The sequence below is a fragment of the Miniopterus natalensis genome, chromosome 20 (assembly GCF_054644295.1).
Source record: "Miniopterus natalensis isolate mMinNat1 chromosome 20, mMinNat1.hap1, whole genome shotgun sequence".
NCBI lineage: Eukaryota > Metazoa > Chordata > Mammalia > Chiroptera > Miniopteridae > Miniopterus > Miniopterus natalensis.
The window spans coordinates 25,467,501-25,480,758 of NC_142100.1; the positions used below are offsets into that span (position 1 = coordinate 25,467,501).

The following is a 13,258-nucleotide window of genomic DNA, read 5'->3' on the forward strand; positions in this document are numbered from 1 at the left end:
AAGCGGTGCCTTGTCAGTGCGCTGAAACACGACACGGCTCTTCCTTTTCAAATTTTATTTATTTAATGGATTTAGAGAGAGAGGGGGGAAGGGGGAGGGAGAGAGAGAAGCATCGGTCCTGGCTGCTCCACGTATTTACGCATCCCTGGTATGTATGTGCCCTGACGGGCGGTCGAACCCGCAACCTTGGCGTGTCGGGACCATGCTCTGAGCAACCCAGCTACCCGGCCAGGGCCTGCAGGACGCTGCTTTCAGCAGAGGGAGGGGAAAAAGGGGAAAGACAAGCTGTCTGCGCAGAAACATGGACATATCCCCGAGATACAACATGAGATGAGGCAAATCGCCAAATGAGCACGAATCTATTTTCATAGAAGATGGTACTTACGTAACTTATATTTATTCACATAGAATTAGAATTACGTGGGTTAGAACATGAAAAATAATTCTCGGGCCATATACAGCAAACTGTGCGGATGATCATCTGGGGTAAAGGGTGCGGGCCTGGAGGCATGTTTAGGTTTTCTGCTTTAGGCCGGCACGCTTGAAATTTTTCACGATTAAAAAAACGCGATACTTTTTCGATGAGAAAAACGTCGGTGTTGGGAAACCGTTCGGTATTTGAACAATACCAGGGAGTAGTCACGCAGCTCCTACCGTGTGCTTTCTGTGTATTAGCTTGTTCAGCGCTCACCCCAGCGGGTAAGTGCCACCATTTCCCCGTTTTACCAGCCAGGAGCCTGAGGCGCAGGTTGAATCGCTTGACCTTATTTGGTTGTTTATTATTTAAATTAACACACAGTTCACACACCCTAATATTTACCTTCCCCCCCCCCCAGTGGCTTGTGCTGTGTTCACAAAGTCGCCGGCCGGCCATCGCCACTACCGAGTTCAACCACACCCCCTCACGCCTGTGCCCCAGGCGCCTGAGACAGGCCGCTGCGGGGATTCGCTCCGCGTTTAGGCAGCAGGCACACGCCCGGAGTAGCCCCTGCGGCCGCAGACACGGGCTGGGCCCCGGGGCCCAGGGAGGAAACAGCCGAGCAGCGGGGGGCTCCCAATACAGTGAGATGAATGAAACGCACGGGGCCGTGCGGGTGTAGTGGGCGCGAAGTGTATGCGATTTTGGGGGGGCCTCTTTTTTTTTTAAAGGTACAGAATTAAGAATTTTAAAAGGCTAGGGCCCCACCCGGACCCGTGTGGCTCAGCGGCTGAGCGTCGACCCATGAACCAGGAGATCGCGGTTCGATTCCCGGTCAGGGCCCAGGCCCGGGTTGTGGGCTCGACCCCCAGTCGGGGGCCTGCAGGAGGCAGCTGGTCAATGACTCTCATCATGGACGTTTCTGTCTCTCTCTCTCTTCCTCTCTCTGAAATCAATAAAGACATTTAAATTTTTTTTTAAAAAAGAAAACGGGATTCTTTTTCCCCCTCCTGCAGAAAGACGCTCCTCGGGCCCCTCTACGGGTCTCCCATGGAGCAGGTCCAAGTGCTGCCGGTGAAGACCACCTACGAGATGCAGAAGCGCTACCTGGTGTTCATCAACAGAGACAAGGTGTGCGTCCCTCTGCGCGCTCTGCCTCTGGGGGGGGCTCGGCGTGTGCCCAGCAGCCACCAGCCTGGGCCCGGCAACCTGAGCCTGAATATCCGACTGCATGTTCCTCCCCAGGTTGGACTTCAGATCTTACCCATCGACGGCAATCCCCATAAGACGTCCGCTATCGTCTGCCACCCGAACGGCACGACCGGAATGACCCTCTCCCACGATGGCCGCTACGTCTTCACGGCGGGAGGGCAGGACCTGTCGGTGGTGCAGTGGGAGGTCAACCTCAGGTAGGCGACGGGGCGAGGCGCTTACTCAGCCGCGGCACGCGGGTGTTAGGCCCCGACCGCAGGACAGGCACTGTACCGGGCCCGCGGGCACCAAGGTGACCGGGGACTCAGGACCTGCCTTCGGGTCACGCCCGGGGACGTCCGTTCATAAGGACATGGGGAGGAAAGCTTGCTGCTCTGTCTCAGGGAGCGACAGGCTCGCAGTCAGGGCCGAGCGGTTCCGCCTCGGTGCCTGGTGCCTCCGAGACACCTCCCTCTCCGTCGGCGGACTCACACCCGCTGGACAGATGTAGCCCGAACCTCCAGAGTGTCTGTTACAGAAACAGTAAGAGGTCGTTGGGAATACGTATTTTGGTGGTGTTGTTAATGCTCACCCGGAGATATTTCCTCCATTGATTTTTAAGAGAGAGAGTGGAAGGGGGGGGAGAAGGAGAGACATCGGCTGGTTGCCTCTCGCACAAGCCTCCTCCTGGGCCAGGGATCGAACCTGCAACCCAGGTACATGCCCTTGACCGGGACTCAAACGGGACCCGTCGGTGGGCGGGCGACGCTCTCACCGCTGAGCCACACCGGCCAGGGCGGCTGACCCTTTTTAGAGTGCCCGGGCCGCGCAGTGGTGATTCTAACCACCCTGCGCCAAGTCTGCTCCACGCACTGTCCGATTTCATCCTCACAGCCGCCCTGCGAGGTGGGGACTGTCGCTGCCCCCGTTGTACGGATCTGGAAACCGGCGCCCTAGCCCGGAGGGGCTCCGTGACCCGCACGGAGTAAGCGGTGGGGTGGCGATTCTCGCCGGGTCTTTCTGGGTGGGGCCCACACCTCAGCAAGCGTTCAACACCGGACAAAATTAAAGGGCTCCGTGTCAAGCCCTTTATTGCGTTCTCTTATCTAATTCTCACAACAACCCGGGAGGCAGACCCTGCGATGATGCCCAGTCTACAGAGAAGGAAACTGAGGCCCAGGGAGGCTAAGTTACCTGCAGGCGGCAGAGCCGGGAGCCCGGAGTCCGGATGCCAAACCGCTTCCCCCGCTGTGGCCTACGCTGCAGTGTGTTTTAATAACCCGCAAGGAGGCTGGCGGCCTGATTAGCAGCGATCCAGTTAGTGGGTTATTACAGTGACTTCGTATTATTATTAGCATTCTGTATGAGGCAAAGTCGGGCTCAAACAAAAAGTAGGTTTTCTTACCTACGGGGCCTATTTTTGGAAAGCCCGACCCCGCGCTAGAGAGCAGAGGGTTATTTTTATCCGGCTGGCACGGGTCCCCCGTGGCCTCCCGAGTTTTCACGGAAGCAATTAGCGTTGGCAGCTCACCTGTGCCCCCCCCCGGGCCTTTGGCCCCGACCACACGCAGATCTAGAGTTACGGGCAGAGCGGCCGTGCCCGGGAGGGCTGCGGCCCCCACACACAGGAGCCCGCCCCCTGGGGACACGTGTTCCCCAAAAGCCGCGGACAGGCCGCCAAGCACCAGCTCTGCCACCAGTGCGCGGGCGGGCGTCACCATCGTTAAGGTGGCGGGTGACCTGTACCACTGGGTGCCACGCTTGGAAGGGAATTTTTTTCATTTTCGGTTTCACGGTGGAGGGCGTTTTCTTAACAAGTTTACAGAGACCCTAATTGTCAGGGCTGTCGGCGCCCGAGAGCTTTCTAACAGCCCCATTTCTGTTCCCGTTCCAGTGCCCTGGAGGCAGCTGTTTCTCTTGGGGGCGAAGACCTGACCCCGTTCTATGGCCTGGTGTCCGGTGGCAGGGAAGGAAAATTCTACAGGGTAATTGTCCTCAGAGTAAACACTGCCTGGTAGCGTCTAGTTAAGTCTGCAAAACACACACGTCCGGGCTTAACCCCTCTTGCTTTTTTCCCCCCAAAGCTCTTTTTTTCCCCCCCTGCTCCCTGCTGAGCTCAAAATGTACTTTCTAGAAATTGTCCTTGAGGTCTTAATGGGTGCTCCAGACGCAGGCCCCAGCGGCTGTTTGTGTTTCCACGCAGGAGCTGGAAGACTATTTTTACTACTCTCAGCTCCGCAGCCAAGGCATCGACACCATGGAGACCAGGAAGGCGTCGGAACACATCTGCCTGTCGGAGGTGCCCTTCGTCATGAGGGCCATCGGCTTCTACCCGTCGGAGGAGAAGGTAGGCGGGGCGGCCGCAGCGAGGACGGCCCAGGATGTGTTCTGTTAGGAAAGCGACCTCGTGAAAGGGTCAGCGTGAAAACGGGACAGATTTCTCGCAGACCTGGACCCGGGAGACGGCTCCGGGCGAGCAGATGCGCCCCTAGAGAGACTCCCCCTGGAGGCATCCCCGAGGGCGGCCCGCATGGCCCGGCGGTTGAGTGCTGACCCATGACCCTGGAGGTCACGGTTCGATTCCCGGTCAGGGCACGTGCTCGGGGTTCAGGCTCGATCCCCGGCCCCGGTCGGGGTGCATGCGGGAGGCAGCCCATCAGTGTGCGTCTCACACATCGATGTTTCTCCCCCCCCTTCCATTCTCTCTGAAAATCAATGGGAAAAATATCCTCAGGTGAGAATTAACAAAAAACGAACCAGCCCCCTGCATGTGTTTTACCATATGACACCCTTTTCAAGGCAAGGAAACCAAGGATAAGGAATGTTTTATTCACCCCGGTCACATAGGACGTGGCAGACCCAGGGTTTGCGCCGAGGTCTCTCCTAAGACAGGTGCTTTTAGCCCCGGCCTCCGCCGGCTGGATCGCAACGTGTGTATCCACCAACACTTAAAATTACATAGTGTACGATTTAAAGAATGTGCTCCCGGGTAGCATTTTATTTATAGATAAAATTATATGTAACATAGCATGCAATTGTATATAATGTAAACTCACTAAATGCTACGTATGAAACAGTGTTACCGTCGAAAGCTACTTTTACACTATCAATTATAAAGCTCATTGGGATCCTAACCAATGATGTTATTTCAAAAGGCCTTTCCGGGAATGTTGCATTGAGAATGGTGGCTGCTTTGAAAATAGTGGGTGGGAAAGAAGAATACAAAAGGATTTATATGTATATATTTATGTACGTACCAATTTTGCAAAGAATCAGCCCCATAACAGACGTGTTTAAACTAACCGTGAACATTTGTCTGTTGTTTCCCCGAGTGTCACCCCAATAGATTGAATAAAAAGTGAAAACGAAAACAGTAAAATAAAATAGCATAGCACATTTGTCTGCTACTCTCCGATTTTTAGAATCACATCCCACGTGGCCCCCTGCTTACCACGGTCTTTTACTTTTTTTTTTTTTTTTTTTACGTCTTCCCTAGATTGAAGACATGTTTAACGAAATCAAATTCAGCGAGTATGTGGACACTGGGAAGGTATTGGACAGAATCAACTTGCCGGATTTCCTCAAAGTTTACCTTAACCACCGGCCGCCTTTCGGGAACACCATGGACACCATCCAGATGAGCTTCGACATCCTGGGCTACACCAACGCGGAGGGAAAGAAAGCGATTCGGAGGGAGGACCTGCTGAGGCTGCTGCTGACCAAAGGTGAGCCCGGAGGCAGGGTGGCAGGGTGCCCGCTAAGCGCCTCGGGCTGTCCCCCAGGAGAGAGGCGAGCTGGGGGGACAGACGCTCCCTGGCCCCCGGCGTCTTTATTCATTCATTTTTAAAATGTTTTTATTGATTTCAGAGAGAGGAAAGGAGAGGGAGAGAGAGAAACATCAATGATGAGAGAGTCATGGGTCGGCTGCCCCTGGCCGCCCCCCCGGGTATCGAGCCTGCCACCGGGCCGGGCCTGACCGGGCGCCGTGACCCCCGGTGCATAGGCTGAACCTCAGCCCCTGAGCCCCCGGACTTCGGCCCGAGGGATGCGCGTTAGTGACGTGGGGTGACAGGCAGGATGCCGGCCGCGTGCCCTCGTCCCGAGGCCTCGGGAGTCCGTGTTCCTCCTCGCGGCGCGGGAGTGAAGGCGCCAGCCGCGGGCCTCGCCGGGCGCTGTGAGCGGGACCCCGGGGAAGCGCCCTTTCCCCGTTTCCCCTGCTGTTTTCCTCGCTATTCCCCGCGCTCTCTGCGGAGCCCGTTTTCTCAGTCTAACGGGGCGGGGGATCGCACGTGAGGGAGCCTGAAGTCAAGCCGAGGGCCGTGTGCATCAGAAAGCTGCCTGTCACCAGACAAGCCCCAGAGTCTGTCCCCCGCGGGAGTCCCATTTTTACACCATATAAGGGAGTATATGGCAAGTAGCATGGGATTCTCTCTCTCTCTCTAGTTTTTTCTTTTTTCAGAGTTTTAAAAAATGTTTTTTATTGATTTCAGAGAGGGAAGGGAGAGGGAGAGAGATGGAAACATCCATGAGGAGAGGCATTGATCGGCCGCCTCCTGCGCGCCCCCGACCGGGGATTGAGCCCCCAACCCCGCATGTGCCCTGACCGGGAATCGAACCGGCAGCCTTCCCGTGCCCGGGCACGACGCCCAACCAGCTGAGCCACCCGGCCGGGGCTCTAGACTGTTCCTGCGTCTCAAGAAGAGGAGATCGTGGAATATTTCCCGTTCAGACCTCACAAGGATGGTGCGAAGCTGCCACGTCAGGATCGGGCTCAGGCTCGGCCCCGAGAGCTGACCGGCCGCCTCTTTTCTCCCCGATGCCCAGGCGAGCACATGACCGAGGAGGAGATGTCCGACTGCTTCGCCACGCTGCTGGGCCTGAACCCCGAGGGCTGGAAGTCCGAGCCGGCCACCTACTCCGTCAAAGGTACCGGGCCCGGCTCTGTCCGGGGCTCGCTCCTCGGCTGTGGGCTGTGGGCTGTGGGCTGAAGTGCGCTTGTTTCTCCTGCCCGGGTGTGAGCCGCTCTCCTAGCTCCCCGCCCACCGCAAAGCGGGCCGTCAGAACCGGGCATGAAGCAGGCCCTAGAAAAGGCAGCGAGCGGTGGTCGCGTCTGAGCCGCTCTTCCTGCGTCCGTCTGTCCTTTGTGCCCCTGGCCTGGCTCTTGCCCTTCAGCCTACGGCCTCGGTCTTCATCTTCCCGGCTCGGCAGCTGTGTCAGAAGAGGAACCGTCAAGAGGGGCTTGGTTAGGAGAGGGCGACGCCTTGGGAGGCCGCACAAGCTGCCAGACTTGAAAGTTTTTTTGTTTTTGTTTTTTAAATCCTGATCCAAGGATTTGTTTTCCCCCCATTGCCTTTCAGAGAGAGTGGAAGGGGGAAGAGAGGGAGAGACAGACAGACAGACATCGATGTGAGAGAGACACATCGACTGGTTGCCTCCCGCACGTGCGCCCCGACCAGGGCTGGGGATCGAGCCTGCAACCGAGGTATGCGCCCTTGGCCGGAATCGAACCCGGGACTCTTCAGTCCGCGGGCCGACGCTCTAACCACTGAGCCAGACGGGCCAGGGCTAAAGGATCATCCCTCTCTCTCCTTCCCCGGGGATTTCCTGCCTCCTTGTGGTCCCCTGGAGTCAGGAAAATGGCCCTGGAGTCTGGGTTGAAAATTTAAGCCCAGGAGGAACCCACCCAGATCCCCTCTCCTGGGCCCGGCCGGGTGCGGATAACTCCAGCGACGGGCCCAGGACGCTGGGCCGGTGACCCCGCGGTGCTCAGAGCCACCCCTGTCACTGCGACTGGGGTCAGGAGCAGAGGTTCCTTTCGGGGCTGCTTTCTTCCTCTCGTATTGTCTGTCTGTCCCCAACTTCAAATGAGACAGAGCCCCCGAGCTCAGTCCCAGACTCCGGGGTCTGATGGGTCACTGCCAACCTGCGCACCCCTGCCCCTCCCGGCTCCTTGTGGACTTGGGGGGTCTCACGATGTAACTTGCCCATTGGTTATGTATTTATGTTGTGTTCCCAAGAGTCTCGAGACCGTAGAATCAGCAGTGCCTCGCAGTCCAGGCTTTCCAGTGAGGTTTGCAGAGAGATTCGGGTCACAAGCGGCCCAAACAGTAGAGGAAGGGTTTTAACCAGCCCCCCCCCCGCCCCGCCCCAAGCAATTCTCAGGGAGTCAAAGCCAAGCTGCAGCACAGAGCGCCTCTCACTCAGAGTATCGCTTCCTCGTATTTTTGGAAAATGCTTGCGAGTTAGAAACCCGATCGTTAGGAAGGCGTTTGTCTCCCCTCCTTGCCCGGCCAGGCTCGGAAGTGTGCTTTGAGGAGGAACTGCCAGAGGAGATCACCGCAGAGATCTTCGCCACCCACATTCTCGGCCTGACCATCTCACCCGATTCCAGACGAGACCCTTCGGCCACTGAGGAGAATGCCTGAGGCGCAGAGGACTTTGTGCGTGGGGAGGGGAGTTCCCCCCCCCCCAAGAGGCAGGACTTTCCACGCGTCTCCCTCCCGCCACTCCAATCTTTCGAACGGTTTAGGCATTAAAAGCAAATTTCTGTTGAGCAGCGGAATTCGCAAAGTTAGATGCAGGCGGAGGCGAGACAAGCAGGGCCAGGCCGCCCGGAGGGGCGTTTGAAAGGGGCACAGAGGTGGTGGTGCGGCCCCGGGGGCAGAGAGGGCCTCAGCCCTCAGCAGGCCGTCCTAGCGACGCGGGCGACTGTGTTCCCTTCCCCCCAACCCCCTGGACCCTTGGCCTAATGTGGATGGGATGGGCCCCGCCTGCTGTCAGGCTGGGGGGGGGGCGCTGGGGCCTCTGGGCCCCCGGGAGTCTCTCGCTCACGGCGTCTGATCAGGAAACCCCCAGGCAGTTGGCGCGGCCGTTAGGAGGAGCACCACCAGCCATGCCTGACCCCGGCGGCAGCCGTTGGAGAGAATGCAAAGAAAGTACCCAGAACCCTGCGGGTGCGGCACCTGGGCCAGAAACCGCGGGGGCGGCGGACACCCACCTGGTGGCTCTTCCGCCTCACACTCCGCTGGGCTGACCACGTGCAGAGGCAAACCCCGGCTGGTCCCCCAGCCCAGGGGTGTTTAGGGAACATCACTGGGTCCTCACTGGTGCTTTGACCTTTGCTCGGCCGGCGTGGCTCAGCGGCTGAGCACCAGCCTTGGACCCAGGAGATTGAAGTTCGATTCCTGGTCAGGGCACAGGCCTGGGCTGTGGGCTCGGTCCCCAGTCGGGGGCCTGCAGGAGGCGGCCGATCGATGACTCTCTCATCATGGATGTTTCTCTCTCTCTCCCTCTCTGAAATCAATAAAAACATATTTAAAAAAAAGTTTAAAAGTTAAAAAATAAAGCACCAGCATCGTGCCAACAGGTGATCGTTACGGTCTGATTTCAGGGTCCTGTCCTCCGTTACGAGGTCGTCTTTAATTCAGGCAAACGTGCCCGGTGTCATTCTCAGCACTTGCTCGGTCCAGGGCACCCACCCACCCAAACCAGGCCCTTCCAGAGGATGCAACTAGTATTTCGGGGAACATTTCTGACCCCGGTCAAGGTGCTTTGTGCTCAGGAGCCGGGTCTGTGTGGGAGAAACAACAGCAGAGCCTTCCTCGCTGCGTGGCCTCCACCTGGAAAACTGGCACCGGGAGTCTCTGGACCGCAGACCGGGACCGTCTACCGGAACCAGACTGTGTCACTGCGGCCTTGGGACAGACGGCGTGGGCTCAGGTCCCACAGGCGCCCACCGATCCCATTGTGTCACCAGCGCTAGTTTACATTTTGTTTAAAAAAAAAAAAAACCAACCCAAAGAAAAACAAGCTCTGTGAATCAATTTTGCAGCTGTTAAGGGCTTCGGAGACATATTTTCCAGCCAGTTATAAAGTTCCCGGGGACATTTTAGGGAACAGGAAACCCTCAAATGACTTGTTCTCTTTAAAAAAAATAATAGCTTGGAACTGGATGCAGCCTGGACACCAACCAGAGGCTTCCTTCATCAGGCCCACACTCCGATGTTTTTCTTGTCGACTGCAGATACCGGGACAACTGTCCTCAGCAGAATAACCAGGGGCCAGTCGGACCCACTGTGGCCGGACCACCGTCAGAGCCCTGCTGAGACGCCGCCTCTGAGCTGAGCCAGCTTCCGGCCTCTCAGTCCGTATGGGGTCCGTGCCGAGCTAGCAAGGGACAGCAAGATCCGTGTCAGTGACTCCCCACAGCCCAGCCTTGGAGGCCCCTTTTAAAATAGAAATATATCAATGTGTTTATTGATTTTAGAGAGAGGAAGGGAGACACAGAAACATCAATGATGAGAGTCATTGGTCGGCTGCCTCCTGCACGCCCCCGACTGGGGATCGGGCCCCCAACCCCGGGCATGTGCCCCGACTGGGAATTGAACCGCTATCTCCTGGTTCGTAGGTCGATGCTCAACCTCAACCGCTGAGCCACGCCGGCCGGGCAGATGGGGTTCATTTTAAAGATCTGTGTCCTTAAGCCACGGCTACGCTAGACACCGCTGTTTTCAGCCTGAGCGTGTTCTTCGGGGATTTGGCTAGCGTTTCCCTGCGGGCAGCTGCCTCAAAACTGACGCTAATACATAGATACGGGGCACTGGGGATCTACAGCAAGTTGCCACCCAACTCATCCAACATAACCAACCTGTGTTAGCTTAGCTTAGAGGAATATTTAAATACACACCCAGGCTGATGCAACATTCAGCAGTAGTGCAATCCTGAGCGTAGGGACTGACCTCAGGGGACAGTTAATAGTGGGGCCCCTGTGCCCTTTCGCTTGTGTTTTCCTGAGCTGCTGACAGGCCTCCTGCCTCTCTGGGTGACAGCGGGTTCTTAGTGCCCAGGTGAGGGGCATCAGGCCCGGGGAGAGGGCTGCCCGCTGCTGGCTCCACTGCCGCTGGCGGGCAACTCACAGACTCCACGGAGAGACCGGGAAGCAAGCGCTGGAGACAAGGGGGGCCAAAGGAAGCCAGGACGCGATGCCAGCGGCACTGCCACCCGAGGGGGCTCCGTGCTCCAGGCCCCTCAGGCTCTCCAAGGGCCGCCCTGCTGGGAGTCATTTCTCCCCTGCGCCTACTCTCTCTCTCAAAAAAAATAAAAATTCAATGCCCAGCTGGCCTGGCTCGGTGGTTGAGCGTCGCTCCGTGAACCAGGAGATCTCGCTCGGCCCAATTCCTGGTCAGGGCACATGCCCCGGCTGTGGGTCTCTCTCACATGGATGTTGCTCGCTCGCTCGCTCGCTCGCTCCCACTCTCCCTGAAAAGCAATGGAAAAAATATCCTCGGGTGAGGCTTTAAAAAAGACAAAACCAAACCCGTGGACTGATGTTCATAGCAACATTCTTCATAATGGCCAAAAAATGGAAACAGCCCGATGTCCATAAATGGATGAACGGTGATAAAAGAGGCCAGACGCAAAAGGACACGTATTATATGATTTCTTTTATGTGAAAGGTCCAGAACAGGCAAATCCGAAGAGGCAGGAAGTAGACGCGCGGGGCTGGGGCTGGGGGAGGGGGGAGGAAGAATGCCTGCGAATAAGCGGAGGGTTTCTTTCTCGGTGACAAAAATGTTCTAAAATTGATTGTGGTGATGGTTTCACAACTCAGTGGACATAGTAGAAACCACTTTGAAAGGGTGTGTTTTATGGTATGTTAATGATATTTCAAACAAACTAATTTAAAAAAAAAAATCAACTGGCTAGGCCATCTACCAACTGGCTAATGCCCAGGACCTAATTCCCTGGGTGAAGAGAGAGCCAGGCCCCCTTTAGCTTCTGTAGTGTGTGTGAGGGGGTGACTTCACCCCCAAACTCGGAGGGGTATTCAGATGCTGGGCAGCCAAAATGACTGCACATACGGGAGGAACCTTCTAGATTCCTGACCTGAGAAGTCCCCAAGCCTGTTGGTGGTGGAGAGATTCCAACTTTGCTCCAGGTCACTGGGTCGTGACCCAGACAGTCTGCATTTAATCATTTATTGCCAGAAGAGTGTCTAGACTACACTGTCTCACCTTTGAACACGTTAGTCTTTTAAAACACCTTATGTCTGCTCTCTCTCATTTTCATGTGTCTTCAAGTGGACCAACTTTTAGGCAAGCCGACTGCTGTATCGATGGGTATGCGAGATGCCGATCCGCTAGTGTCTGAGCTGGTGACATTTTTTTTCTAGCAGTGCTTGATTTAACAAAAACCTTTTTTTTTCAAGGCCTCCCCAGTCTATTTGAAACTTATCCGAGGGCTCATACTTTGGGGGAGACCTTCCCCACAATAATTTGGGGCCCCATTAGGCTCTACCATCGGTATGCTGGTAAATGTTTACCAACGAGCTTTCGGGTGGAGTTGGGGAAAGGGTCCTGATGTGTATGTAGCATTTGCCAATTTCCATGGTGTAAATGCTCCGGCCATGGCTGATTTCAAACTATCAACAGGAAGTCACTGAACACAGAAATGGAAAGTGCAGGCCTGTCAGCCAGCTGCCGCGCATCACTGACCCCACCCTCAGGGTGCAATCAGCAAACCAGTCTTGCTCAATTGGGCAGCCTATATTGGCATCACCTGGGTGGCCCAGGGACCCACAAGGCCTGAACTTGGATGTAGGTCGTCCTGGACTAGCAGTGTCCTCAAGAGCCTGGCAGGGCTAACGTAAAGCATCTCTTGAGGAAGGTAACTTCACCCCGGGCCTCCAATGATCCCTATTAGTACATTTTAAAATAGCGTTCAGCATGGTCAAAGCGAAGCTGGCAGATCACAAGGAAGCAGGACACCATGAGCAAGAACCAGCAAAAACAGAACTTCAGACACTTCAAATATTAGACTCATCACAGACTATAAAACAACTGTGCTTTGATGAAAGAAAGACGTTTTAAAGTGTGTGCAGGAGACAGGAAACCATAAAAAGTGACATACTGGATTTGTAAAGAACATTATAGAAAGCTTTAGAGTTTAATCAGAGATCAAGATCAAATCCCTTCAGGGGCCATCTGGTAACAAACGAGTAAAGGGACTGGTGACACACTGGCGACCTGGAGAGCGTCGTCAGAGGGGCACGGGGCTCCTTAACTCCAGCTGGTCGTGGCCGTGTGGCACCGGGGCCCAGTTTGTAGATCTTCTGTCATTTCTAGAAAAGCTGGATGTGTGTGTTTTTAATTTTTTATTAAATGTATTGGGGTGACATTGGTTAATCAAATTAGGTGAATATTTGGGTTTATTGTAGTAAAATGCACACAAAAATATATATACACACACACATATATATGTATTTACACACACACAATTTTATATATAAATCGTTCTGTGTGGCCCTCAGCACCTATCTGCTGCCCAGAGGGCGGACAAGATGACACCTGCGCATTAGGACTGGCCGTTGGGTATTTCTTCAGAGTGGTTCTCCGAGGCAGGTGTTCTCAGTGTTCACATTAGGGAGTTGGGGTTCACGCGGCAGAAAGACATGCCTAGGGAAAGGCCTGCAGTGCAGTGTGTGCCCCCCCCCCCCATTACCCTGTAGCGTTTCTACCCCAAACCAAAACCTCAGGGCAGCCTGCTTGGTTCCAGAGTGAATGGGAGTCAAAGAGCTCACTTAGGGCTGTGACCTTGAACTTCCCACGTGTGACGTGACTGGTGCTGGAAGCGGCCATCCCCACGGCCCCA

At 55.5% G+C, this 13,258-nt stretch overlaps 1 protein-coding gene across 1 annotated transcript in view; it reads left to right on the top strand.

Annotated features, from left to right (window-relative positions):
• The window catches only part of CFAP251 (cilia and flagella associated protein 251), a 23,089-nt gene extending 14,893 nt beyond the window's left edge, over positions 1–8,196 (top strand). The window contains exons 16-22 of the mRNA XM_016219017.2: positions 1,435–1,549; positions 1,664–1,827; positions 3,504–3,594; positions 3,813–3,956; positions 5,106–5,334; positions 6,434–6,535; positions 7,904–8,196. Of these exons, the coding sequence (XP_016074503.2) occupies positions 1,435–1,549; positions 1,664–1,827; positions 3,504–3,594; positions 3,813–3,956; positions 5,106–5,334; positions 6,434–6,535; positions 7,904–8,034 (976 nt within the window). The 3' untranslated portion in view covers positions 8,035–8,196. The remainder of the gene's footprint in view (positions 1–1,434; positions 1,550–1,663; positions 1,828–3,503; positions 3,595–3,812; positions 3,957–5,105; positions 5,335–6,433; positions 6,536–7,903) is intronic.
• Positions 8,197–13,258: the final 5,062 nt, after the last annotated feature.